A 26,910-nucleotide genomic window follows, 5' to 3' on the forward strand; every position below is an offset into this window, starting at 1 on the left:
GGTCAACCAGCTATGACTTGCTAATCCATGTTTGGATAACTTGTTACATTTTTTGTTAATAATTGGATTGGAAAAATTATTTTGTAGTAAATTATTCAATGGTCAAGATTTGTAGGTAGTACTTTAGATAACTAGATTGATAGCACTCAGTTCTGTCTTCCTTCTGTCTTCCACTACTACCTCCAGTGGGGCCAGAAAGCATCCCATAATTGAGCCTTCCTTCTTAATCACTTTGTTGATTCGGTGGGCTTCTCCTGAAGTGATGTTACCGGCCCAGAAAATCACAGTGACCCTCTCAGAGTTACAGAACATGTCAAGGATATCACTACCCACATTCAACCAAATAAATATGTTTCTTGTACTGTATATCTTTATTTTCAAAAAAGGTAGATAAATCAATCGTGATTTACAGATGCCTGATTTCTTTTCCCAGTAAACAGTCTGTGGATGCAAACCTTTATTTCCTTGTTACGGAAACTGTAGATGATGGGATTCAGCATGGGTGGTAGTACATTTCCAACAATGACCATTGCATTATAGGCTTCTGTTGATAGTTTTACTCCGGCTCCTGGCAATAAATATGATAGTAACAATGGAATATAAAACAGTCCAACCACAAGGAGATGGGTTAGACAGGTGCTGAAGACTTTCTTCTTTCCCTCAGCTGATGATATCATTATTGCTGCCAGCACCACTCGGCTGTAAGTAAATAGAATTAGTCCTAATGGGACGACACCGGTTGTAAAAACTGCAGCAGACAGAAAAGATAAATACTTGGGGTTTTGGTTGCAAGCAATATGAACCATTGTAGAATAATCACAGAAGCAATACGGAAGGATATTGGTTTGACAGAAAGAAAGTTCTCCAACAAAAAACAGGAAAGGGGATTTGAAAATAAGTCCAAAAATATTCATAATTAAAACACTGTAACCAACAGTTTTATTAGTAATGAGTGAGGGATATCTCAAGGGATACAGAACAGCTACATAGCGATCAATTGCCATAAATGCCAAAAGTAAGGCCTCCATCTCATCTATATGGAAAACAATAAACATCTGCAAAACACAGGCTGCGTATGGCACTGAGGAGTCAAAGAGAAGGATGGAAAGCATTTTTGGAATGAGGACACTACTGTTGGTCAAGTCTATCGTAGCTAAAGTAACAATAAAAAGATACATGGGTGCATGGAGATGACGGTTTGCTATTATCACCGTAATTACAAGTAGATTTCCAAACATGGATGTGAAGAATATTAATGTAAGTGCAGAAATAATACCACTTCTCTGGTCAGATCGAATCTCACAGTGCAGAATAAATTCTGATACACTGATGGATGTGTTGCTCATCTTTGTACTTCCTGTAATAAATAAAAAATTGTTAAATATTTGGTCACAAATATATTAACAAAAATACATTTATATCATTAAATTTGTATTATGATGGGAAAGTGGCTTTTAAACACGACAAGAAAATGGAAATTTGACTATGAGTCCACCTTAGCCATAACAATTCAGACAGGAGAACAAAAAAGAACCAATTATGAGAATCATTTTCTTTATTCTGGCTTCATTCTTACACAAGTGGCAATGACTGGGAACATAAAGTGTTCAATCACTCAAGAAGTCAGAATATCAGTTGTCAAAGTCAAAACAAAATCAAAAATCAGAGTCAAAACAAGAGTTTTAAAATGAAGGGTTTTTCTTTTAGAGTTATCAGTGATATCAGATAGAGATGACACATTAACCTTTAATGGCTTCACAATATTTTTACTTCATTAACCCTTAACTACTCATGCTGGTGTATTTTGTACACCAATCTCAGTTATTTTTGTCCCACGACCTTTGACTTGAACTTACTGGCAGCATCCACCATCTCTCATCAGTTTGATTCACTATAAGCACAGTGTCGCAATGGTTTTCCTCCAGTGTGCCCCCAGACAGTTTTATAAGTGGATGCACAGTCGCAAGTTCCATATGGTGCATTTGGTAAACCCAGCAGGTACTTACATATGTATGACAATGATGAGATGTTCTTCTTGCAATGACTTTGTCTGCAAAGAACATTCAAGAACTGAAGTGAAATGTGATACATGTGCAAATCCTGCAATGGATGAAAGTGTGACGGGTGACAAATAAGCAATGGAGAAGCGGATCAGGTTTATTTTCAGATAGTCCTATACTGTGTCATACTATTCAGTAATATGGTATTAAATTACATTACAAACATGTACAATTTAAAATTATTTCAATATTTTATATTACAACCTCACAGCATGCCTATAAATAGCCATTTTAACAATGGTGCATAAAGTACAGTGCACGAGTATGAGATGAGAAATGGTGCAAGTAGTTAAGGGTTAAATACATTACAAAGGGAAAACACTTTACACAAATTGAATTCTCCAAGATGCAAAACTCAAATGAGTTGAGGTAATATTAAGAAAAACATTATGGGAAGCTCAGAAAAAATAAATACCGTATAAGTCGGGTTTTGAAACCCGAAAAATCGATCATAAAATCAGACTCTGACTTTTGCGCCCATTCAAAAATGCTTCACTTTATTTTGTTTTTTTTACATCTTCTTGCCTCCGCCAATCTCGCATCAGTTTCTCAGATGCATCGAATTTTGTTGCAGCAGCACACTTACCAATTTCTTTCGCTACTTCAACAACGTTTAATTTAAAATCAGCTTCATATTTTCTTCTGATCGAACAATCCATCGCAAATAAGGGATGCTCTTACGATAAAGGTGTACAAGGATGTGAGATACAAAAAACACAAATCAGTGCAAATGTCGCTTCGGAATATTTCTGGTATTACCGTGTGGTCACGTTGGCACTATAGAGAGAGAGTTTAGGAGCACACGCTAATACAGCGCATTGCCACACCCACATAGAATAAAAAGGCCGTGTGCTCCGTGGTTACTCTCTCAGGTGGGTGTTAGCATATCGTAATCCCTTCTACCGATAATGTGAGTTTTCCACATTTGATTTATATGACCGACATTATAAAATACCACATATTATACTGTAAAGTCAAGTCCCGACTTATCCGCAAGTATATACAATAGATATAAAATGACCTTCTAACAGCACCAAAAAATATTTATAACCCTAATTATTTTCTTTTTTTAAAAGATAAGTTTGGTATTTTTCAGGTTCAAGTTATTTGTTCACAAATGTGGTATATATGCATTCGCCATATGAAATTGGGCTCCAAAGTAGATTTCTATAAATTTTAAAAATTTTGTGCTGCCCTGGGGCTTCACATTGGATGCAAAGGGGCATAAAACACTGGAAAATTAAAAGCCTAAAACTTACTAAATACGTCCTCTTAGGGTTTTAATAAAAAAAAATAATACCATGTCTTTGATGCATATTTGTGACAACAAAAGGAATCTGGAAATAATCATTTAATTGCAGTTTCTTGGCACTATTATTCTTGAGGTATGGATACATTTTCTATTCACTTGTGTGAGTTCATACATAAATATGGAAGTTAAGTCAAAGCAAAACCAACCACATGGCACAAAGAGTTTACTGTGATTTGGTCTGATTTGAAAGAAACCATGAGCCGGTGGGTGAAAGGAAGATTACCAGTGCTGAGGTAGTGCACACAGCTGGTTTTCTTTTAAAATGGCTGAGTCTAATAACACTGGTGTTTTTTTTTTGTTAAAAAATAACATGTACATGCTATTTTACAAGTTAAATCAAGTAAAGTTGGGGAGCATACACTGGCACAGTGCTTTGCCGCACCCACCACACAATGAAACAGCTCTGGATCCCGGTTGGCAACCGCCCCAGGCAGACATCCGATCCAGTCCCACCCTCCAGAAATGACCCTCTCTCTCTCACAACCAGGTATTACATGGGCGACCCCTTGGACTGGTCCATCCACTCGGGTCCCCAAAAATGAGGATCCTACGAGCCGGATCACCCTCGGGGAAATGCGCCACACAATGGGTGTGTAATCACAAGACCAAGATCAATGATTGACAACTGTTTTGGCTTAAAAACTGGACGTATTCAGTAAGTTTTAAGGTTTTTGTTTTTAGGTAATATCTGTGCCTCCAATGTAAAACACCAGGGCAGACAAGGTATTTTTTAAAGTGCATAGAAATCGCTGGACTTTTGGAACAAAATTTTGCATGGCAAATGCTTATAAACCAAGTTTCCGAAGAACAAACATTGACTTGAAAAATACCAGACTTATTGTTTAAAAAGAAAAGGTGTTATTTCCTTCTTAATTTACTGTGCATAAACAGTGTCACACATGACCCTTGTGGCACTGTGTTGTCCCAGGAATGTGTTTTACTTTGTTATTAACTTGCAGTTATTGTTACGATATATTATTTGTTTTCATTTCATCACCACTTTGTGTGTTACTTTTCATGTACGCTACCATTTTATGATTTTGGATTTCATGTGCACCATCATTTTGATCGTGTATGACTACTGTGATGCTGCATCATTGTTACGTATGTGACACACATGTCCAATAACTCATTTCTTCATGGTGACCACCTTGGATATGATGGCCATGAGTTCAAGTCTACTACAATGTAGTATTGGGAAACACCTCACTTTTTTATACTTCTAGGTGAAGTACTCTGCTCATACAAGAGACATTCACTGTGTCTTACATATTACTTACCTGGGTCTTTTTCCTTTTTTTGTTATTTTTTGTATTGATCTATTGAACTGTTTCTTTTTTTAAAACAATTTGTTTCACAAGTTTTGTAATATCTCTTTATTTTTTCTTTTCTTTTTATGTTAAAATAACAGGCTTTGATATATGACACCTTTTATTTTGCTTTAATTCAGGCACTTCCAGGCAGGTGGCACAAGTGACTACATTGAGACATAACACCATCAGTTTTGTTAAGGTTCATTCCATTTTCTGATAAATCCCATTTTGTAACCTTAGCTTGATTCCCCCTGATGAGATATATATATAAATGAAATGCATGACAAAAGGTCAATAAGCAATAAATAAAAGTTGCAATTGTATTAATTATAATAATAATAATAATAATAATAATAATAATAATAATGGAGAATCCACTGCATCCACTAAACAGGATCATCAGCTTCAGCGACAGACTGCTGTCACCGTCCTGCTCCACTGACAGGCTGAGAGATCATTCCTCCCCCACACTATGCGACTCTTCACTTCCACCCGGGGCGGGTAAACGTTAACATTATACAAAGTTACTGTCTGTCTGTATACCTGCATTGTTATCACTCTTTAATTTAATATTGTTTTTTTATCAGTATGCTGCTGCCGGAGTATGTGAATTTCCCCTTGGGATTAATAAAGTCTACTATCTATCTATCTATCTATCTATCTATCTATCTATCTATCTATCTATCTATCTATCTATCTATCTATCTATCTATCTATCTATCTATCTATCTATCTAATTAAGTACACTTGTGGAGTGTAAGGGGGTGGCCACAAACCCTTCTCACACGAATACACTAAGATACAAAAATATGAATGTCCAATAAAGGATATTTTTTCCACAAGTTTTTTTTTTTTAAATGGCCACAACTTTTGTAATGCATTAAGAAACAAAGAATATGATTATTAAATCCATCCTGCCCTACACAGCTCTCTCTTGTATGGCACCTATACTTAAAACATTTCCAGAAACATTCTGTGTGACTTCAATTATAGATTAGTTTGTTGTTTTACATTTCGCTTCAATGAGGTCACTAAAACTTGTATATCTATCTATCTATCTATCTATCTATCTATCTATCTATCTATCTATCTATCTATCTATCTATCTATCTATCTATCTATTTTATATACATGAGATTCTTCCCTGTACATCCATCCATCCATTATCCAACCCACTATATCCTAACACAGGGTCACGGGTTCTGCTGGAGCCAGTCCCAGCCAACACAGGGCGCAAGGCAGGAAACAAACCCTGGGCAGGGCGCAGCCCACCGCAGTCCCTGTACATGTCAGTAGTCAGTCAAAGCAGTAGAAATGGCTGCAGAATTGCGTGCATAAGTCTGTGTGCCTGCAGTTTATGATGCATGTGCTGCCTTTACAAAGAGCAATGCAGCAGTCTGAGCAAACCTCAATTACACGTCACACACACCACCATGACAAAATATTCAATAAAGAAAAATGTCTCTTTGATGAAGTACGTGAAAAATTAAAAAAGGTCCACCTATCAAACCCAATTTCAGAATGCTCATGAATGTTGCACCATGCACACATTTATTATTCTGTTTAAAAAAATAAGAAAGTTTTTATTTAGATACAATAACAATAAACACACAAAGAAACAAAAGAATATATACATGTTTTCTGTCATTTGAATATTGCAAACAGTACTTGTGTATGTTTTCATAATTTTAAAGTTTTAACTATGTTACCGTGTTAATTTATGTGAGATTTAGTTTATATTGGAACTTTATTTACAAACAACTTAAGATATTTGACCTGAGATATGACATAGCAGTATGGCTGTGACTCTAAAAAAAGCACTACAACCGAAATATCAAATTGTGCCCACGATTATTTAATACTCTTTATATCCGGTGCTTTTTAGATCACTTATTGTATTGTATAGTTAAAACTGCTCCTTGTCCGTGTTAATTATGCCTGTGGCACAAGGATGCAGAAAAAGAAATCTTTTTAGAAGGTATTTCACTGCAGACTTCGATTAACAATAATTAGACATTACGACAGAATTTCTACAGAGTTAAACAAATTTGCGTAACAAATGTTGGAATTTTGTAACCGTAAAACCAAACTTTATAACAGAACAGTACAAGATGTGCTAACGCATAAATGGTCATGCAGCTTTTTAGCTCATAAGCTTTTGAAAGTAGGAAACTGGAACCAAAATACATTTTGAAACTTATTTCTTACATCAGCTATTTTATGCAATTTAAATGCTCTTTAAAGAATGACATGTCACAAAGACTCTATAAAACAGTAAAAAATTACTACACTATTTAGTATTCTTTAAATGCTATATTTTAACATTAGCTAATGCTAATTTTTTAACATTAATGATAATTTTTTAACATTAGCATATTATACCTGTCCTACACTATCAGTACATTAGGAAATAAATGTGAAGAGAAACTGGTAATTACCTTTAACACGTGTCCATGAGAACGGGTTACTTCTACAAGTTGCTTTCTTTTTTTAATATGAAGTCCCTGCAGTAGAGGATGATGTGTAGTATCTACCATCTGCTAACTGCCTTTAACTAATCAATTCATATTAATTTCACTTAATGTAAAAATTATTAAACATAAAAAAACTTTTCATTTTTCTCTTATTTTCTTCTTTTAGTCAACTAAAACACATCATATAAAATACGTGAAAGAAAATGAATAATCTGTCTTGAGCAGGGAAAAGTAAAACTTCAGCTTTTCTATCATCAGCTGCATTTAAAAGGTTTCCCTCAAGATTTTCCGAAAGTGATTCCAGAGATTTGAGACACAGGAGATCCATTATTTTAGTTACCTGAATATTTATATCATTAGCAAACAATGAAATGGAAGATTTTCATTCCAGCTCTTCCAAACATTTGCATGTAGCTGACCTTTTATTTATATAATTTCATTAAGCTGGTATTTTTATTGAAAGCATCTTACAGATGACAAGAATACAGTGCCACTCTTTTTATTTTTTTTCCTGTTTCTTTGAGTATTGGGTACATTTGCATGTTGACATTACCCTTTTAATTTTCTGTAACAAAGCAGCCATTCATTTGAGCCACAGGTCTGAAAATATGAAGGTGGCATTTTACACTGCATATCTTCACTGCAATGGCCATGTCATCAAAAAATGCACCTGAAAAGAACACTGTTAGTCAAAAGGAGCTGACTTCATTTTAGCTTCACACTGATACTACAGTAAAGTAAGGCCACCCACCAAGAGGGTAAGCCAAATTATATGTAATGCAAGCTATCCTGGTACTGCAACTACTGACAAGCATATCTCTCTCAGGTCTGGAACAAGTGGTCTCTACAATCTATAGAAGCCAATGGTGTCCAATGCTGTACTAATTCTTTTAAATTGAAGATCTGCCTCTACCCTTCATTCACTGGTCAAGAGTCCTGTCTTCAAATCAGAAGTGCAGTATTATGGAAATGTGTTTAATGTTTATAATGTGATTCATCCCAATAGCATCTATTTAACAATATTTAAGCAAATAATGCATGTGTTTTGCACATTTGAAGATCTGCCTCTACCCTTCATTCACTGGTCAAGAGTCCTGTCTTCAAATCAGAAGTGCGGTATTATGGAAATGTGTTTAATGTTTATAATGTGATTCATCCCAATAGCATCTATTTAACAATATTAAGCAAATAATGCATGTGTTTTGCACATTTTGAGGATACAACTGGGATAACTGAAATATGGAATGTGCAACAGGAGGAATGTTTTTTCCCATGTCCCACGCACATATTTACAGCATTGGTCACCATTGGCTTCTATTATACAATACACTTGTTCTTCTCTTTTCTGCATGAAAACATGAGGTTCAAATTTGTCCAATGCCATCACTAAAAATTAAGACAGCTCTACTGCCTGTGGTCAACCAGCTATGACTTGCTACAGTTACTAACATGTCATTTGTCCTGGTCCTGCTAGATACAATATAATACAAAACAATTTATTCTTGTATAGCCCACAATCAAACAAGAAGTGCCGCAATGGGCTTTAACAGGCCCTGCTTTTGACTGCCCCCCAGCCTTGACTCTCTAAGAAAACAAGGAAAAACTCCCAAAAACAAAAACTCTTGTAGGGAAAAAAATGGAAGAAACCTTGGGAAAGGCAGTTCAAAGAGAGACCCCTTTCCAGGTAGGCTGGGTGTGGGTGTTAAAAGAAGGGGGGTAAAACAATACAATATACAGAATAGAACACAAGTAATCATCAATACAATATAATAATGCAATAGAAATATTACAAGTACAGAGCAGAATTCAACAGTAGATGATATTACATAATACGATTTGGATTTGTTTGAATCCTGGAGACCTGGTCACGGTCAACCATGACATCTTTTTTGTTACCCTCTCTGACCTTAGCATCATTGGGAGTGTTCTCAGGTGGTTTGAGCCCTACATCTCAGACAGATCCTACAGTGTGCTCTGGGCAAGGCGAGTTGTCAAGAGTGCACCAGACATGACCTGGTGTACCCCAAGGATTGGTGCTGGGTCCTCTACTTTTCTCTTTGTACACCACTCCATCATTCAATGCCATGGGTTCTCTTATCAGTGCTATGTGGATGATACACAACTGTACCTGTCGCATCATCCAGTGGACATTATGGTATCAGCTAGAGTCTTTGCATGTTTTACTCATATCCCAACCTGGATGAAGGATCACCATCTAAAGCTCAACCTGGCAAAAACCAAGTTCTTGTGATACTGGCCAGCCAGTCGGGTCAACTCCCCATCTCATTATAGCTTGGCTCACTATTGCTAACACCTTTCAACTCAGTACGCAACCTTGGAGTGGTGATTGATGAGCAGGTATCTTATTTTGACCACATTTGCACTGTTTCTCATTCATGCAGGTTCACACTGTACAAGTTCCACAAGATCAGACTTTATCTGACAGAGTATTCCATACAACTTCTGGTCCAGGGTTTGGTCTTGCCATGTTTGGATTACTGCAACTTGCTTCTGGTAGGAGTACGCCACCCCCCCCCCCCCCCCCCCTCCATTGTGCTATGAAGCCGCACAGATGGTCTAGAATGTAGCGGCTTGTCTTGTATTTAACCAGCCAAGATGGGCACATGTCACTCCTCTATTCAGGTTGCTACATTGGCTCCATCTAGCAGCACATGTTAAGTTCAAATCCCTGAAGCTTGCCTACAGAGTAGACAATGGGTCAGCATTTCAGTATACTTGGTGAGGTGCTATACTCCTTTTTGCCAACTCACTTCTGCCAGAAAGCAATGTCTGGTGATGCCGCCTCTGCAGGGTATCAAGTCCCAATCCAGACCATTTTCCTGTGTAGTACCTAGTTGGTAAAACAAGCTGCCCACTTGTATATATATTGACGACTCCCTCATTGTATTTAAGAAGCAATTGAAAATCCATCTCTTCTGTCAATATCTGTCTAATTGAAAATAAGTAAATAGCCTTTGCTCTGTGATATTTTATATTGCTGGTTAATTTGTTGTTTTATTGATTGTAATCCATGATTGTATATTTATTAGCTATTACATCTTTTTCACGTGCAGCAATCTACTTTTTGTTACCTGTCCTACTACTCTCGCTGAACAAACAGGCCCTAGCCTAATTTTATTGGATTATGTTTACTTCTTTTGTAAGTCACTTTGGATAAAAGCATCTGCCAAGCAAATAAATGCAAATGTAAATTACTTGGGATAAGTAACAAATGAAAAAATATCATTTTTGGGTGGAGTATTCCTTTAATAAAGTCAGTTTGACCATAAAATAAACTATAGGAATTTTACAAAAACTACCCATCCATCCATCCATCCATCCATCCATCTTCCAACCCGCTGAATCCAAACACAGGGTCACGGGGGTCTGCTGGAGCCAATCCCAGCCAACACAGGGCACAAGGCAGGGAACCAATCCTGGGCAGGGTGCCAACCCACCGCAGGACACACACAAACACACCCACACACCAAGCACACACTAGGGCCAATGTAGAATCGCCAGTCCACCTAACCTGCATGTCTTTGGACTGTGGGAGGAAACCCACGCAGACACGGGGAGAACATGCAAACTCCACGCAGGGCGGACCCGGGAAGCGAACCCAGGTCCCCAGATCTCCCAACTGCGAGGCAGCAGCGCCGTGGCGCAACGTTAGGGGCATCGCCTCTGGCGCTGATGTCCGAGGTTCGATTCCCGAGAGGGAGTGCAGTGGAGTGTGTACGCCTGATGAGCCCAGAATGAGGGCGAAACATGTGTCACGTACTCTTTGCATTTATTTGACAGTAAAGCTATTTCAAAAACTACCCAACATCTTTAATTACTGCTATTGTGTCACCTTTTGGTGTTCCCAGTTTTTACTAAACTCGATCATTAATCTTTGGTTTGGATCTGGAAAAGGAACAAATCGAAGTTGCCATTTAACACAACTACAAGTCATTGTGATTATTTGCCAATCTCCTACTTTTAGTCATTTGTTGTTTATTTTTAGGTAACATTTTCAAAAACTATATTTCTGTGTACTTTGATGATAAATTTATCCCATGATTATACCATGAAAGAAGCGCATCACAGGGTAAGGAATAATAGTTTCTTCATCATATTACAGAAATGCAGAATCAGCAAGACTTGTGTTAAAGTGATAATCGATTGTTGTCCAATGTATACCACTCTTAGACGATTTCAGAAATTTTTTGAGTTTGAAAACTATTATTGCCAATTTGTTAAAAAACGTCTTTTGTCACTCCAGTGGTGGCAATAGCTATAAAGTCTTTGAAAGGGTTTGACTGGACCACTGAGGCTGATGAGGCTAGTAAACTGTTAAAAGTTTTGTGTACATTGTCTGAGAATTTCGATCACCCGGATTAAGTCCCCATGCAGACTCCTCTTCCCAAGACTAAATAGGATTAATTTTCTGACACTGCTAGAGGATAACATGACCTGAAATCCTGGTTGCACCCCTCTGCATAGCTTCAAAGGATTGCTATAATTTTCTTGTAGAGTGGTAACCAAAGTATAGATGAGGTGTCACTAGTCCATTATTTAGTCTGAGTATAATGTCTTTTGAGTTATATTTTATGACTAGCAAAATACCCGCGCTTCACAGCGGAGAAGTAGTGTGTTAAAGAGGTTATGAAAAACTAAACGAAACATTTTTAAAATAACGTAACATGATTGTCAAAGTAATTGTGTTGTCATTGTTATGAGTGTTGCTGTCATATATATATAATAATATACACATATATTACACATATATATAATATAAATATATATATATACACATATATATTAATATATAAATATATATATATTACACATATATATATATAATATCTATATACACATATATATATAATATATATATAATATACACATATATATATAATATATACATATACACATATATATATAATATATATATATACATATATATATATATATAATATATATATACACATATATATATAATATATATATATATGTATATATATATATATATATATAGATAATATATATATATACACATATATATAATATATATACACATAAATATATATATATATATTTGCAAACTGTTTCTTCTTCATTGAGGTTTTCTCTTGGAGAGCTTTTTTCATTTCATTGAAAATTAAAGCAGCAGCTGCCAAATTATGTAGCTTTCTTATTAATTTTTCAACATTGTGTAAAATAACTTTATAAAGTAACATAAAAGGTTTAAATACTGGTTATCCTTTTACACTAAAATATTACTAAAGAGATACAAAAAAAGTAAACTGCATATGTTCTTTTTCTTTAAGGAGATTAAATATTACTGAAGAAAGAAAAAAAAACTAAAACAGCCAAATGGGGCTATGCATACAAACTGAAAAGGTTTAAATAAAACAGAAATATACACTTTTATTTTTACTTGCTTAACTTGTGGAAGGTGTATCCTGTAGCAAAGCCCTAACTTTTTTCGTGAAAGCCCGTTTCAGTCAATAAGTCTTAAAAACAGGTGTAAAGATATTGACAATAAGCTACGCAAACCCACCAAGACATGGAATCGTTTAAATCAAGTATCATTACATCTTCCTTTCTTAAAGAGAAGTAAGGCAGTACTTATAAGCTTACATATATATATATATATATATATATAGACATACATACATATATATATATATCTATATCTATATCTATCTATATATATATCTATATCTATATATGTATATCTATATATATCTATATCTATATATATATATATATATATATATCTATCTCTCTCTCTCTCTCTCTATATATATATATATATATATATATATATATATCTAAATCCCCGCGAAGTACTGCTTTTAAATTTTTATGAAGAAGAAAAGCTTTTTAAATTGAGGGAAAATATCCCAATAGCAATTTGTTAAGGATCTGTTTTTTTGTGAAGCAGCCTTAACACTATCTATCTATCTAACACAGCTTTTCCGCTGTTTTATAAACGAACGCCATATGAGGTCTTCCTTTTTCCTTGCTTCGCCAAGGAAAGAGCCTTTTTATTAAATCCAAGGGTTTTTCGCTTTTTTTTTGTTTGTTTATTACGATTGTTATAGTTCTGTTTGTATACGACGTTGTCAGTTCAGCACTCAGGTTGTAATATGACCAAGCTGTGCAAGCTTACTGTTAAGAATGCAACGTATAGTTGTACATGAGAAAAGCAATCTTGCCTCAAATCAATGGCAAACTTTTGTAGGTCTATGAACTTAATTTAAAGTTTAGGTTTACACGGTGCTTTCTTTCCGAAGTACCTGCACTCATGAATATGTCTGTATGCGTCAGTCGCTCAAATCCCCGCGCTTCGCACCGGCGAAGTACTGCTTTTAAATTTTTATTAAGAAGAAAAGAAAACCTTTTAAAATTGAGGGAAAATATACCAATAACAGTTTGTTAAGGATCTGTTTTTTTTGTGAAGCTGCGTTCACTCGAGTGATCACTTCGAGATGACTTGCTGGCTAACCATAAGCGTTACCTGGTAGGTAACCACCCATACAATCAGATTGTGAATCAGACTACGAATGCCGTGAATGTAATTACCCCGATTTACATGCTGTGAAATAAACGAACCACACGCCGTGGCGCAATTTTAGGGGCTTAGCCTCTAGCGCTGACGTCCGAGGTTCGATTCCCGTAAGGGAGTGAAGTGAGCGCTTCGCACCGGCGAAGTACTGCTTTTAAATTTTTATTAAGAAGAAACGAAAACCTTTTTAAATTAAGTCTTAAAAAGAGGTGTAAAGATATTGACAATAAGCTACGCAAACCCACCAAGACATGCAATCGTTTAAATCAAGGCGCAAGTCGAAAAACACCATCCCATAATATTAGTTAACGATTAACACATTTCTATATGTATTGTAAGCATACAATACAACTGATAACTTGCGCTTATTTATCTGGTGTACTGACATTTTTGCGCGTTTAACGGCTGAAATCTAACGTGGTTTGTGCCCTTCAGAATGAAAAGAGTTTGCATTTACCTTTTTAATAAAAGGCGAGCTTTTAAGCCTGAGAAATCACCCCGTAAATGCACACGTTTAATTGCACATGTGTTAATATGTATGCTTACACAGTATTAAAAGACACTCAACAAGTACACAGTATTAAAAGACAGTCAACAATTAACGTCATTTACCTTCGTTCCCGCGTTTGACTTGTGCTGTAAATCTCTTCCTCGTTTTCAGTTCACGTGATTACGTAGGAGGCGTAATACGTGATGATGCGATACGTGACTCCGCCTCCTCCATTAGAGTATATGGACAAAAAACAGGTTCCAGTTATGACCATTACACGTAGAATTTCGAAAATGAAACCTGCCTAACTTTTGTAAGTAAACTGTAAGGAATGAGCCTGCCTAATTTCAGCCTTCTACCTACACGGGAAGTTGGAGAATTAGTGATGAGTGAGTCAGTCAAACAGGTTCCAGTTATGACCATTACGCGTAGAATTTCGAAATAAAACCTGCCTAACTTTTGTAAGTAAGCTGTAAGGAATGAGCCTGCCAAATTTCAGACTTCTACCTACACGGGAAGTTGGAGAATTAGTGATGAGTGAGTCAGTCAGTCAGTCAGTCAGTCAGTCAGTGAGGGCTTTGCCTTTTATTAGTATAGATATAGTGAAAAAGGCACTATATAGTTGCCCGACCCGACACAGACTGGACACAGAGGCACATGTAAAATAAACAAAAAGATTTATTTTTCTCTTCACCTGTGGGCGCACGTCTTCCCTGTATCCCACAGGCAGTAAACAGTCCCAAGCACAAACAAACAATAAAGCACTCTTTCTCTTCCTCTACCACTCCTCCCTGGCAACCTCGTCCTCCCCCCGATTCTGGTTGCTGAGTGGTAGTTGCTGACCCCTTTTATTGGGCACCTGGAAGTGCTCCGGGTGTTTGATTGCCGACATCTGGCTGCACTTTCGAGTGTGGTGAAACTAGTGCCCAGAAGGGTCCAGCAGCTCCTGCTGCAGCACCCTCTGGTGGTACCTGTGGAACCCAACAGGTCTGTACAGAACTCCAAACCCCTTGGAGCCCTGGGGGAGTCTGAGGCAGCGCTGCAACCTAGGGAGGCTGCCATCTGTCGTCCAGGGGGAGATACTGGGTTTCCCATCCTTGCTCCACCGGAAGATATGCTTCAGGGGCGTCCCAGCCAGGCATGGGCCCCGGCCGCTTGCCACAATATATACAGTATATACATATATATATATATATATATATTGAAATATATATATTCCAGTAAGCTTTATACACTTGAATTTGGGGATTGTTTGCCATTTTTCTCTGCACATACTCTCAAGCTCTGTAAGGTTAGATGGAGACTGTTGTTGGACATTTATTTTCTGGTCTTTTAAAAAATGTTTAATTGGGTTTGAGTTTGGGCTGTAGCTATTCAACTCACAGACATTCCTGATTTGTCTTTGCTTTGTGCTTAGCATCACTGTCCTGAACCTTCAGCCTAGGACAACTGCACGCTGGAGCAGGCTTTCATTACGGATATTTATGTACGTTTCTCCATTCAGCTTTCCCTCAACTCTGTCTAGTCTCACAGTCCCTGCTGTTGAAAAGCAACCCCCAAGTTATAATGGTATTGCATAAGTAATAAGCAGTTTCTGGTTTTCTTTTAGCATAACACTATTTTTTGGTTTCTTCTGACCACAGAATCTTGTTTCTCACAGTCTGAGAGTTCTTGAGCTGCTTTTGTGAGCCTCTACTAATCATGACCAGCCAATTGAATTGATTCCACAATGACTCCAAACAATGTATAGAAACATCTCAATTGTGATCAGTAGAATTGGATACATCTGAGCCATATTTGAAGTGTCATAGCAGAGGGTCTGATACTTCTGTTAATGTGATATTTCAGCTTTTTATTTTTAATACATTTTAAAAAATTCTAAAATCCTGTTTTCGCTTTGTTATTCTCTTAATTCTTTCTGAATCCACTCTTTTATATATTTACCATATATGACTTGTATATAGATACACAGTCATATTAATACAGTATCCATATACTGTAGTATATGTATGTATGTGGTATGTGTGGTATATACAAGCACATTTATTTATTTATTATTTATTTATATATATATTTGTGCCGTGGATCTGTGTCCATGAAATGGAATAAGCATGTATCAAATGTTATGATATGTCGTGTAATAAATATTGATATATTAAATTGCTTTTTAATTTTTAAAATAAAGCAAGTGACTTGTATATTGTATTATCCTAAAAGCTACATTAACCATTGCATTCTGAAATTGTGCATTCTTCATTAAGGCACACCTTCTAAATCATTTATTGCCATTATTCTAAATGAGACTCGTTCCATTGTTATCTTATACAATTCTTTATATTTGTGTAATTAGCAATTTTAATATAATTTTTTTTCGAAATATAGAATAGGTGCCATATGTTTGTTGTAATAAACATTTTAAAATTAAACTCTGCGAGGAAAAGTAAAATAAAAAGAGTAAAACAAGTATTATTGTTTTACCAATAAATGTTTTGGGCAGATAATGTTCTTTACATTTGCTTGTGTTTTATAATGAGTGTTATCAAACAGTAGTGTATAGGAATCAAATTAGCTTTTCAGTTTAATGCAAGGCAGTGTGCAAAAAGCAGATTCAAGTGGTAATCTATTGCATGTATATTGACGTTTAAGTTTTAAATTATAATTATTCATTTTCTGAGCTCTATTAATTAAGATTAAATTCATTTTATTCAACGATGTGAACAGTAGCAATTTTCATTTATTTATAGGAAACTAAGCATTATCTTGAGCTCACCTTTACACTTCCATACTATAATTAAATGTAATGGGGCAAACATGACTGATCATGCAGTAGCCGTAACCTGCTTCATTGTTGTTTTGCATTGTAATGACAGGCTAAGCATGATGCATGAATGCCATATGAATTGCTCAGATAGACAGAATTATATGTTTTACTGATTGGTAGTTTCAGGTGGTCTGAAGTGAAAGCTAGATGGCAGAAAATAAAGAATTGATATTGATATACAAGTCACCGCACTTAAGGAGATTCATTTCAAACAACATTAGTCTGATAAGCAAACAACCCTGTCAGTCTCTACCAGTGACTGGAAGTTTAAGTAGATTTGTTGTTTCTGAAGCACAATTAGATGGCCATTGATTTTGGCTGAAGGGTTTAGAATCATAATAGAAAAAGAAATTGTTTTGACAGTGCTCTTGTTCCCTTATATTATAACATAAGCCAAACAGTGTGTGTATGTGCCTGTGTGTGTGTATGTGCGTGTATATGTATACTGTATACACTATATACACGGGTGGGCAAAAGTAGGTTTACAGTTGTGACTACGTGAAACACAAGAGTTTATGCTTGCATTATTATTTATTTATTATTGTATTATTTTTTATTATTATTAAAGTGTTCTTTACTGTAGCAATCATAACCTGCATGTCTTTTTCCATATGAACAACTTTAAACCTACTTTTTGCCCACATATTATATATACATATATGTTATATGTGTTTGTTTGTGTTTAGGGAACACCTAATCATCACAGTCTAATACCAAGTCAGTTAAGCTTCAGGGATATAACTCTGTCCAGTTAGAAAGCGTAAGCAATTGTGAATCAACTTCACCTGCTTTGATGCAAATGAAAGTGAAAACAGATGCGCTGGAAAGGCAACACAAAGACAACCCCCAAAAAGTGAATGGTGTTACAGGTGGTGGCCACAGACCATTGCTCTCTCTCTCTCTTTATCCATTCTGACTGATTTTTCTTTAGTGTTGCGTTTTGCTAGTGTCTTTTGTCACAACTGGTAGAATGAGGCTACACAGGTTTCACAGGTTCTCCAGGACTGCACATCCATACGTGCTGTCGCAAGGTTTGCTCTGTCTCCAAGCACAATCTCAAGAGCATGGAGGAGATATCAGGAGATTGGCCATTAAATGAGGAAAGCTGGACCAGGCTGTAGAAAGGCATCAACCTATCTATCTATCTATCTATCTATCTATCTATCTATCTATCTATCTATCTATCTATCTATCTATCTATCTATCTATCTATCTATCTATCTATCTATCTATCTATCTATCTATCTATCTATCTATCTATCTATCTATCTATCTATCTATCTATCTTTGTTACAATAATGTTTTGTTGTACATTAATATTGCCTCCTAGAAATGCAGCTGCCACTGCTGTACTAAAACATCAGTAATTTGGCCAAAACAGCTATGAATACCCACAGTAATACAATTAATATTCTAAAATACCTGCAAAACTTGTATGTTTTTTTTAACTATTTTAATTTTGTAGGTGCAAATACCATATAAATGAGAAAAAATATTATTTTTATAATAAACAACAAAATAAAATATATTATTTTATCATTTTATTGTAATGTATTTAGCACAAGCCATTGTTAAAGAATACCCTTGAATATTGTTCACGGAATCAATGATTTCAGAAAATATTTTTCAGTGAGGTAATGTAGACCCAGTGCTTGTATTATGCTGCAACTGTGAATATCAATTAGTTCTGCATTATACTTGTAGTTTCATTGTAATTTAAAGATATTAATTATGGTTTACTCCTTATGAAATATTTTCATCTGAATTTAATAAATATTCCATTATTGCTTCCTGGGAGCAACAGGTACACATTGAGAATCAGCCTTGAATGGCATGGTAATTTATGGCAGGGCAAACTCATGCACAGACTCACACTTTTTACCAAATTTGCCTGTCCACAATACTGCTTTGGATAAAGATGGTTGAGAAAATAGATGGATAGATCGATGGTTAGACAAAGTATTGAATTCCGCTCTGAGTTCTATAAATTTACGATATCTGTTATCAGGTTCACAGTCCTTTGTAATATTTTCTAAAAGAGGGCATCAAAGAGCATATTGGAGAATTTACATTTGCTTGTGATTCGTGTTATTCTTATAAAAAATTATCAGTTATACTCCATATTTTAAAGCTTAACATTTTTAAATCTGTTGAAAGCAGTCACAGGTAAACTACGTATCTTATAAATAAGTAAAATTATAAATAAGTAAGTTGTGATCTTGACACACAGGTGGTGTTTATAGTATGTAAAAATTTGAAATCCTCAAACAATAATTCAAAATCAGTTGTTTTTGGACATGTACAGTTTTTATATACAATTTGTAAAAGTAACAATGGCATTCTAAAATTAAGTCTTTCATTTATGTCTTACATTTATATTTTTGGAAGCTACAAGTAAGCAGTCTCCCCTTTACATGTCTTTCACTGTATGTATTTTACTGTAAGCCCACTGGGAAAGGTGCTATATTAATAAAAATTATTATTATTATTATTAGTATTATGTGTTCCACTTTTTAAAATATACACATTGCACTTCAGACACACACCAGAAAACAACAACCAACACAATTGTCAGTTACAATTTTTGAAAAACATATCAAAAAATATTTTAACAAATACATTTTGCTATTATTAAATTTATTCTTAGGGCCCACATTGAAATGTAACATTAAAACGTCCTAGTGATTTCATTTACTTTTAGTTTGTGAAATGAATGAAAATGTAATTTTACTCTGAAAATTATCATATTTGTTAAAAGTTTCTTTAGCAGCCTTTAAACTGGATTTCAGCTACATTCCTACTGTTTATAGATCACTTAAAGCTTTTAGCTTGTGATAAGTAAAATTTTATGTAATTTTTATGGACTGTTTTTGAAAATGTACACATGTATGCTCACATTCTGTTTATATGTACAGTCACAAGTTCAGAAGAAACAGACATTACACCATTCCAAAGTAAGATGCAGACTACTGTAAAAGTAAAGTAAATTTCCTTATACTTTTTAGAGTAATGTGGTACAACAGACAAGTATGTATAGTTACAAAGTGAAATCAATTTACAATACTTAAAAAAATCAAACCCTGTAGGCAAACTAGGCATACTTATAAAACGCGCAGCCTATTCCATTTATCAAATGGGTGTAACTTTTTTTCTTCCACCACAAAAGGCAATCAGTACCCCCTAGTTACAAATTCCATAATATCTTCACCACACTTTATTTTATCAGTAAGCTATCATTCCAGTTCTTCCTACTCCAAGTTCAGCATCTTTTATATGTTGATTTCTGATTTAAATCAGGATCACACTAAAAGCAGAAGCCCACACATGATGCTGCCACCTGGTGGCAGTACCAGGCACTGCATCTTAGAAGAATACACCTTAACTGGGAGGCCAGTGTTATATGTTTTTTTTTTTGGTCAATTTAATTGAACTCAAAAGGAATTTAGTTGTGTTATGTAGTTTTTACTAGGCAAATTATTCATGGCATATGTATTATTTTCATTAAGTGACTGTATTTCTGGAATCACTTTACTTACTTGTCACCATTTAAACTTTTAAGAGAAGAAATAAAGGTGAAACACTCATTTTTAAGCCTTTACCATACCATGGTTGGCTGACTGACACAACTGTACAATTCATAGTTGTACACAAAGCATAAGGCATCCTGATTTTGCATTTGTGCCTAGTGAGCAGTAAGAAAGATTTTTTAAATTACATCCCCCAATGAATATATCTTATAAGATAATACCATTTTTGCTTTTACTGGACAAAAATAAAGCAATTAACCAGCATTTCATTCTGAACAGAATTAAGCAAAATGTAACACTGTGAACTTCATGACTAGACAGGAAAAAAAATATTGGATACTGAAACAAATTTGATATCTGGGCTTATTAGGGCTAGTTTAGCATTGGCAGTTCACCTAACCTGCGTGTCAGTAGACAGTGGGAAGAAATTCACGTAGACAAGGGGGCCATATGCAGAATTCACGCAGGGAGAACCCAGGATGTGAACCCAGGTTTCATTACTGCAAGGCAGCTATGCTACCACTGTTCCACCCTTTTAAATGTGTGTTCTATGTAAAATATGCAGAACTTAAACATTAACTTTATATTTTTGAATATCTCATTAAGTTTATTTGTTCTTCAGGTTTTGTAATAGAAAGTATAGTTTCCCAGTTTCAGACTGCATAGAAAGCATTACTGCATTAAGGTCTGTCTGGGAAATGCACTGGTTGTGGATTTCCAGAGAGTCTCCATCCTACTCTAAAAATTGTAAAAAAAAAAAAAAAAAGTAAAAATTGCAAGTGATTTTATTAAAATGTCAAGTCATTTATTTTTCCTATTTGTTTTATTAAAAATAAGACAATTCAAAGAGTCTAATTTTATTTTTCCTGTTGTATTTACTTGTGATATGTTCAAAGTGTGATTAGTATCAGTCTGCTTGATTACTAATCTCACAGGCTCATGTCCTGTTCAAAGTTGGTTACTGTATGTGCTGTTGAGATAGGCTCCTTGCCATAGGATTTGCAGGTAGAAAGATAGATTTCTTTTATATCTTTGTTTAATTTTGTAATAAGAATTTTTTTTTATTGAGCTACAGAATTTCAAAATACATTTGTTAGATACTCGACAATTAGCTGTTGTAAGCCATTTCAGCATCTATCTATCTGTTTTTGAAACATTTAATCCAATGTTTGCTTGCAGAGAGCTGAAGGCTATTTTGGACTTGGGCACAAGGCAGGAATGAATCCTGTTGGGGGTGCCAGTCCATCACAGGGCATAATCACACACACACCCACACCCCAACACACACACTTGCAATCACTTGTACTCTTAACAATTTTTTTTCAATGTACTATATAAAACCTTCTTTTCCAGAAATGCAAAAGTTTAAGTAATGATTTTCATTATTCTCTGTTTAGTAGTATTTACAATATAGTCAAAATAAACAAAAACTAATAAGCAACTATCAACATGGGCATACAAATGTTTTGCTACATTTGATTCACTCTGCCGGTATTTAAAAGTAGAACGTGATGGCTTAACTTTCCTGTTTATTGTACCTTTAGTGATCTTTCACCTAGTATCTCTTAGCGTGCTCCTTAAAAATTTTGGAGAGCTTATTGTGAGACATTTTAGAAACGTCCATGTTTAAGGAATTGTAATCTATTACCTTGATCTTCTGTTAGATCCTTTGGGAAAATTAAAGGCAGAGTACATATCATATTCAGGTACAGCAGAAAATTTAGTTTTGGTTATTCTAAACGTAGATTCTCATAACAATTATTCCTCTCCTGTGTAAAATCTACTGTGCATAAATACATATATAGTTAGACTAGCAAAATACCCGTGCTTTGCAGCGGAGAAGTAGTGTGTTAAAGAGGTTATGAAAACATATATATATACATATATATACATATATAGATATATATATATACATATACACATCCACATATACTGTATATACATACAGTAATCCCTCTTCCATCGCGGGGTTGCGTTCCAGAGCCACCCACGAAATAAGAAAATCCGCGAAGTAGAAACCATATGTTTATATGTTATTTTTATATTGTCATGCTTGGGTCACAGATTTGCGCAGAAACACAGGAGGTTGTAGAAAGACAGGAACGTTATTCAAACACTGCAAACAAACATTTGTCTCTTTTTCAAAAGTTTAAACTGTGCTTCATGACAAGACAGAGATGACAGTTCTGTCTCACAATTAAAAGAATGCAAACATATCTTCCTCTTCAAAGGAGTGCGTGTCAGGAGCACAGAATGTCACATAGATAGAGAAAACAATCTCTAGCAAACAAATCAATAGGGCTCTTTGGCTTTTAAGTATGCGAAGCACCGTGGCACAAAGCTGTTGAAGGCGGCAGCTCACACCCCCTCCGTCAGGAGCAGGGAGAGAGAGAGAGATAGAGAGAGACAGAGAAAAACAAACATGCAAAAATCAATACGTGCCCTTCGAGCTTTTAAGTATGCGAAGCACTGTGCAGCATGTCGCTTCACTAAGCAGCTGCACAGAAGGTAGCAATGTGAAGATAATCTTTCAGCATTTTTAGACGAGCGTCCGTATCGTCTAGGTGTGCGAACAGCCCCCCCTGCTCACACCCCCTACGTCAGGATCAGAGAAAGCGCAAGAGAGAGAAAGAGAAAAGTAAGCTGGGTAGCTTCTCAGCCATCTGCCAATAGCGTCCCTTGTATGAAATCAACTGGGCAAACCAACTGAGGAAGCATGTACCAGAAATTAAAAGACCCATTGTCCTCAGAAATCCGCGAACCAGCAAAAAATCCGTGATATATATTTAAATATGCTTACATATAAAATCCGCGATAGAGTGAAGCCGCGAAAGGCGAAGCGCGATATAGCGAGGGATCACTGTATATATATATACACATATCAACATATATATACACATACATATACACACATACATACACACACACATACATATATACATATACACATACATACATACACATACATATATATATATATACACATATACATACATACATACACACATATATATATATATATATACACATACAGACACATATATATATACATATACATATTTACATATCTACATATATATACATATCTACATATATATACATATCTACATATATATATATACTCATATATATATATACATATCTACATATATATATACACATATATATACATATCTACATATATATATATATATATATATATATATATATATATATATATATATATATATATATATATATATATAGACATACATATATACATTCATACATTCACATATATATATATATACATACATATCTATATATCTATATCTATCTATATATATCTATCTATATATCTATCTATATATATATCTATCTATCTATATATATCTATATCTATATCTATATCTATATATATATATCCAAATCCCCGCGCTTCGCAGCGGTGAAGTACTGCTTTTAAATTTTTATTAAGAAGAAAAGAAAACCTTTTTAAATTGAGGGAAAATATACCAATAACAATTTGTTAAGGATCTGTTTTTTTGTTAAGCTGCCTTTACACAGCCTCTCCGCTGTTTTATAAACAAATGCCATATAAGGCTGTCCTTTCTCCTAGCTTAGCGGTTCTGTATTCTTTTATTGTTCGTTTATAATGATTGTTATAGTTATTGTGTAGCTATTTGAGACTCACTGTTCTGTTCAGGTACCCATTTGCTTTATGTAGTCCGCGGATTCTCTGCTATTTTTTGTTCGTTTATTACGATTATAGTTATTTATTGATTCCCTTCTTTAGCTTACTGCCTGCTCATATAAGGCGCTCTGCTGTTTTTTTGTGAAGCAGCCTCAACACTGCTTTTCCGCTGTTTTATAAACGAACGCCATATAAGGTCTTCCTTTTTCCTTGCTTTTTATTTAATCCACGGGTTCACCGCTGTTTTTTTTTTTCTTTTTTTACGATTGTTATAGTTCTGTTTGTATACCACGTTTTCAGTTCAGCACTCCGGTTGTAATATGACCAAGCTGTGCAAGCTTACTGTTAAGAATGCAACATATAGTTGTACAGGAGAAAAGCAATCTTGCCTCAAATCAATGGCAACCTTTTGTAGGTCTATGAACTTAATTTAAACTTTAGGTTTACACGGTGCCCTCGTGTCTTCTCATTAAACTTGTATGTCGCGAATATGGTATTGCAAACGGTAGCGGGAGCGTTTCTATAAACTTAATTTAAACTTATGGTTGTAGCTGCACTTATGAATATGCTTGTATGTGTCACTCGCTCGCTTCTTATTGTTTTGCTGCCTTCTGAATTGTGTAATGAATGTTTTCTTCAGCGCTCTTTGGGGCTCTTCCTTGTTTTGTACGTACTTTGTTCACAGTCAGTTCACGTGATTACGTGGGTGGCGTGATGATGCGATACGCAAGTCAGCCTCCCACGGCCATCGAGGTGCACTCTATTACAGTATAAGGACAAAAAAGAGGTTCCAGTTATGACCATTACACGTAGAATTTTGAAATGAAACCTGCCTAACTTTTGTAAGTAAGCTGTATGGAATGAGCCTGCCAAATTTCAGCCTTCCACACGGGAAGTTGGAGAATTAGTGATGAGTCAGTCAGTCAGTCAGTGAGGATGAGTATAGATGATCTAGAAGCATAGGACATAGATCAGCTGCCAGGTCACCCTCTATGCAGACTAGTGTCTAAAAGGTCTCCCTATTTCCTCAAGGGTTTTCTCTGTTTTGTCTTAAACAAGTATGTCTTAGGTAAATTTGTGTCTCTCTATTGGAGTGGTTAAGTGTAAATGTTTTCACAGTAAATGTAGTCTATTGCAAAATAGTTTCTGAAAAAGGGATGTTTTCTATCTTGCATTTGATAATTCCAGAATAGGCTCACTGAGAACATGTATTAAAAGAAGCTGTGGGCAAAGGTAAAGTAAACACTTTCAAAGTATTATAGATTCAAACTGCAAAACTTTAAATAACGCCCTTTTAACTTGCTGCTTCATTCCTTAACCCCTTAGTGGTCCATATTATGATCATCATAAACCCATGAAGATTAAACCAGTTATATTCTTTTCCATGAACTTAACAGTGTTTTTGACTACAATAAGGCCAATTTTTTTAAGACTTGGCAATCAAATAAAGAGTGATTTGCAAGTAGTTGTTGTCCAGATCTATGTGATTATAAATGTAGAGTGTGCAGACAATCCTCCCATATCATCTTTGCATACTCTTTGGAAGTGAACTGAAAATCCCTACAATTGCAGTGTTTACAAAAAATAAACTCAATATTTAACATGACACACTGTAATTTGTAAAAGATAATAAATAAAGCACTGGTCTAAAACCCTAAAGCACTTTGCGTGGAAAGAGCCATTGTTGAAGAAATACCATGTAATCTGATGGCAAAATTTTTGACATTGTAGTTTGATAGATCCAGCTTATTTCCTGTTGTTAATCAGTCAGTGATATTTCTCCAAACAACTATATATATATATACACATATTTTTTTTGCTCTTTTTAATGCTTCAAAATATTAGCACACTATCCAATTTTCTGAATCTCCCTAGACATTAAAAGGAAGTTTTTTAGCAGCTGGTGAACTGATTACTTTAGCTTGTGAACAAGTACACTTTGTCATTATAAAGTCAAAGCTCTTAGCTGTACAACATGAATTATTGCATTATCAGATGAGCTATAGCCTGGTCTTTGAGAACACTTTACCATATGAACAAAATCTATTATTTAGGCTACTAAGACTTCATAATGAGTTGGTATTGTTGTCAGTTAAATTTATATTACATATATTACAACTGCACAACAACAAACCCTAGATTTAGTAACCATGCCTGTGCAATTGATGCACAAAGTGAATACTATGTAATCATACTTTTATCAAAAAGAGTAAATCAGGTTTTTGGAGTGATAAGTAAAATTACATTATAAAAGGAAAAAAAATATAATATATATATATATATAAATTTGCTTCAGGCAGTAGATATCAGACTAAAACAGACCCTGGAATTGTGTGCAATTGAAACCAGGGACATATAAAACTACCCTTTATAATAATCTTAATGTTTTATCCAATGTGCATTTTGAGGGTGCTATAGAAGCTGTTTTTGAGTTTGCTGTAAGAAGCTAGAGTGTTCCATTCTGTTTTAACAGACATTTCAATTAAATAGTTACCCAGTTTCCCTTGTTAATTGTTTTAATTTAAAATTTACTATTAACTATTCTGAATTCATTGAATGTGAAGATCAAAGTCATAGAAACCGTGTCAGCATTGGTCAGGAATGCAGACAGATCTGTGAAAAAATGCATCTGTGAAAAAGGCTTGATGCCTTTTGACTTCATTTGTCCATTAAAGACACTGGCA

At 35.1% G+C, this 26,910-nt stretch overlaps 1 protein-coding gene across 1 annotated transcript in view; it reads right to left on the minus strand.

Moving 5' to 3' along the window:
• Positions 1 to 395: 395 nt before the first annotated feature.
• Positions 396 to 26,910, minus strand: part of LOC127527589 (olfactory receptor 1E5-like) — a 41,327-nt gene continuing 14,812 nt past the window's right edge. The window contains exon 2 of the mRNA XM_051926696.1: positions 396 to 1,357. Within this exon, the coding sequence (XP_051782656.1) occupies positions 396 to 1,357 (962 nt within the window). The remainder of the gene's footprint in view (positions 1,358 to 26,910) is intronic.

Source organism: Erpetoichthys calabaricus, chromosome 4 (genome assembly GCF_900747795.2).
Source record: "Erpetoichthys calabaricus chromosome 4, fErpCal1.3, whole genome shotgun sequence".
In the NCBI taxonomy this organism is placed as follows: Eukaryota; Metazoa; Chordata; class Cladistia; order Polypteriformes; family Polypteridae; genus Erpetoichthys; species Erpetoichthys calabaricus.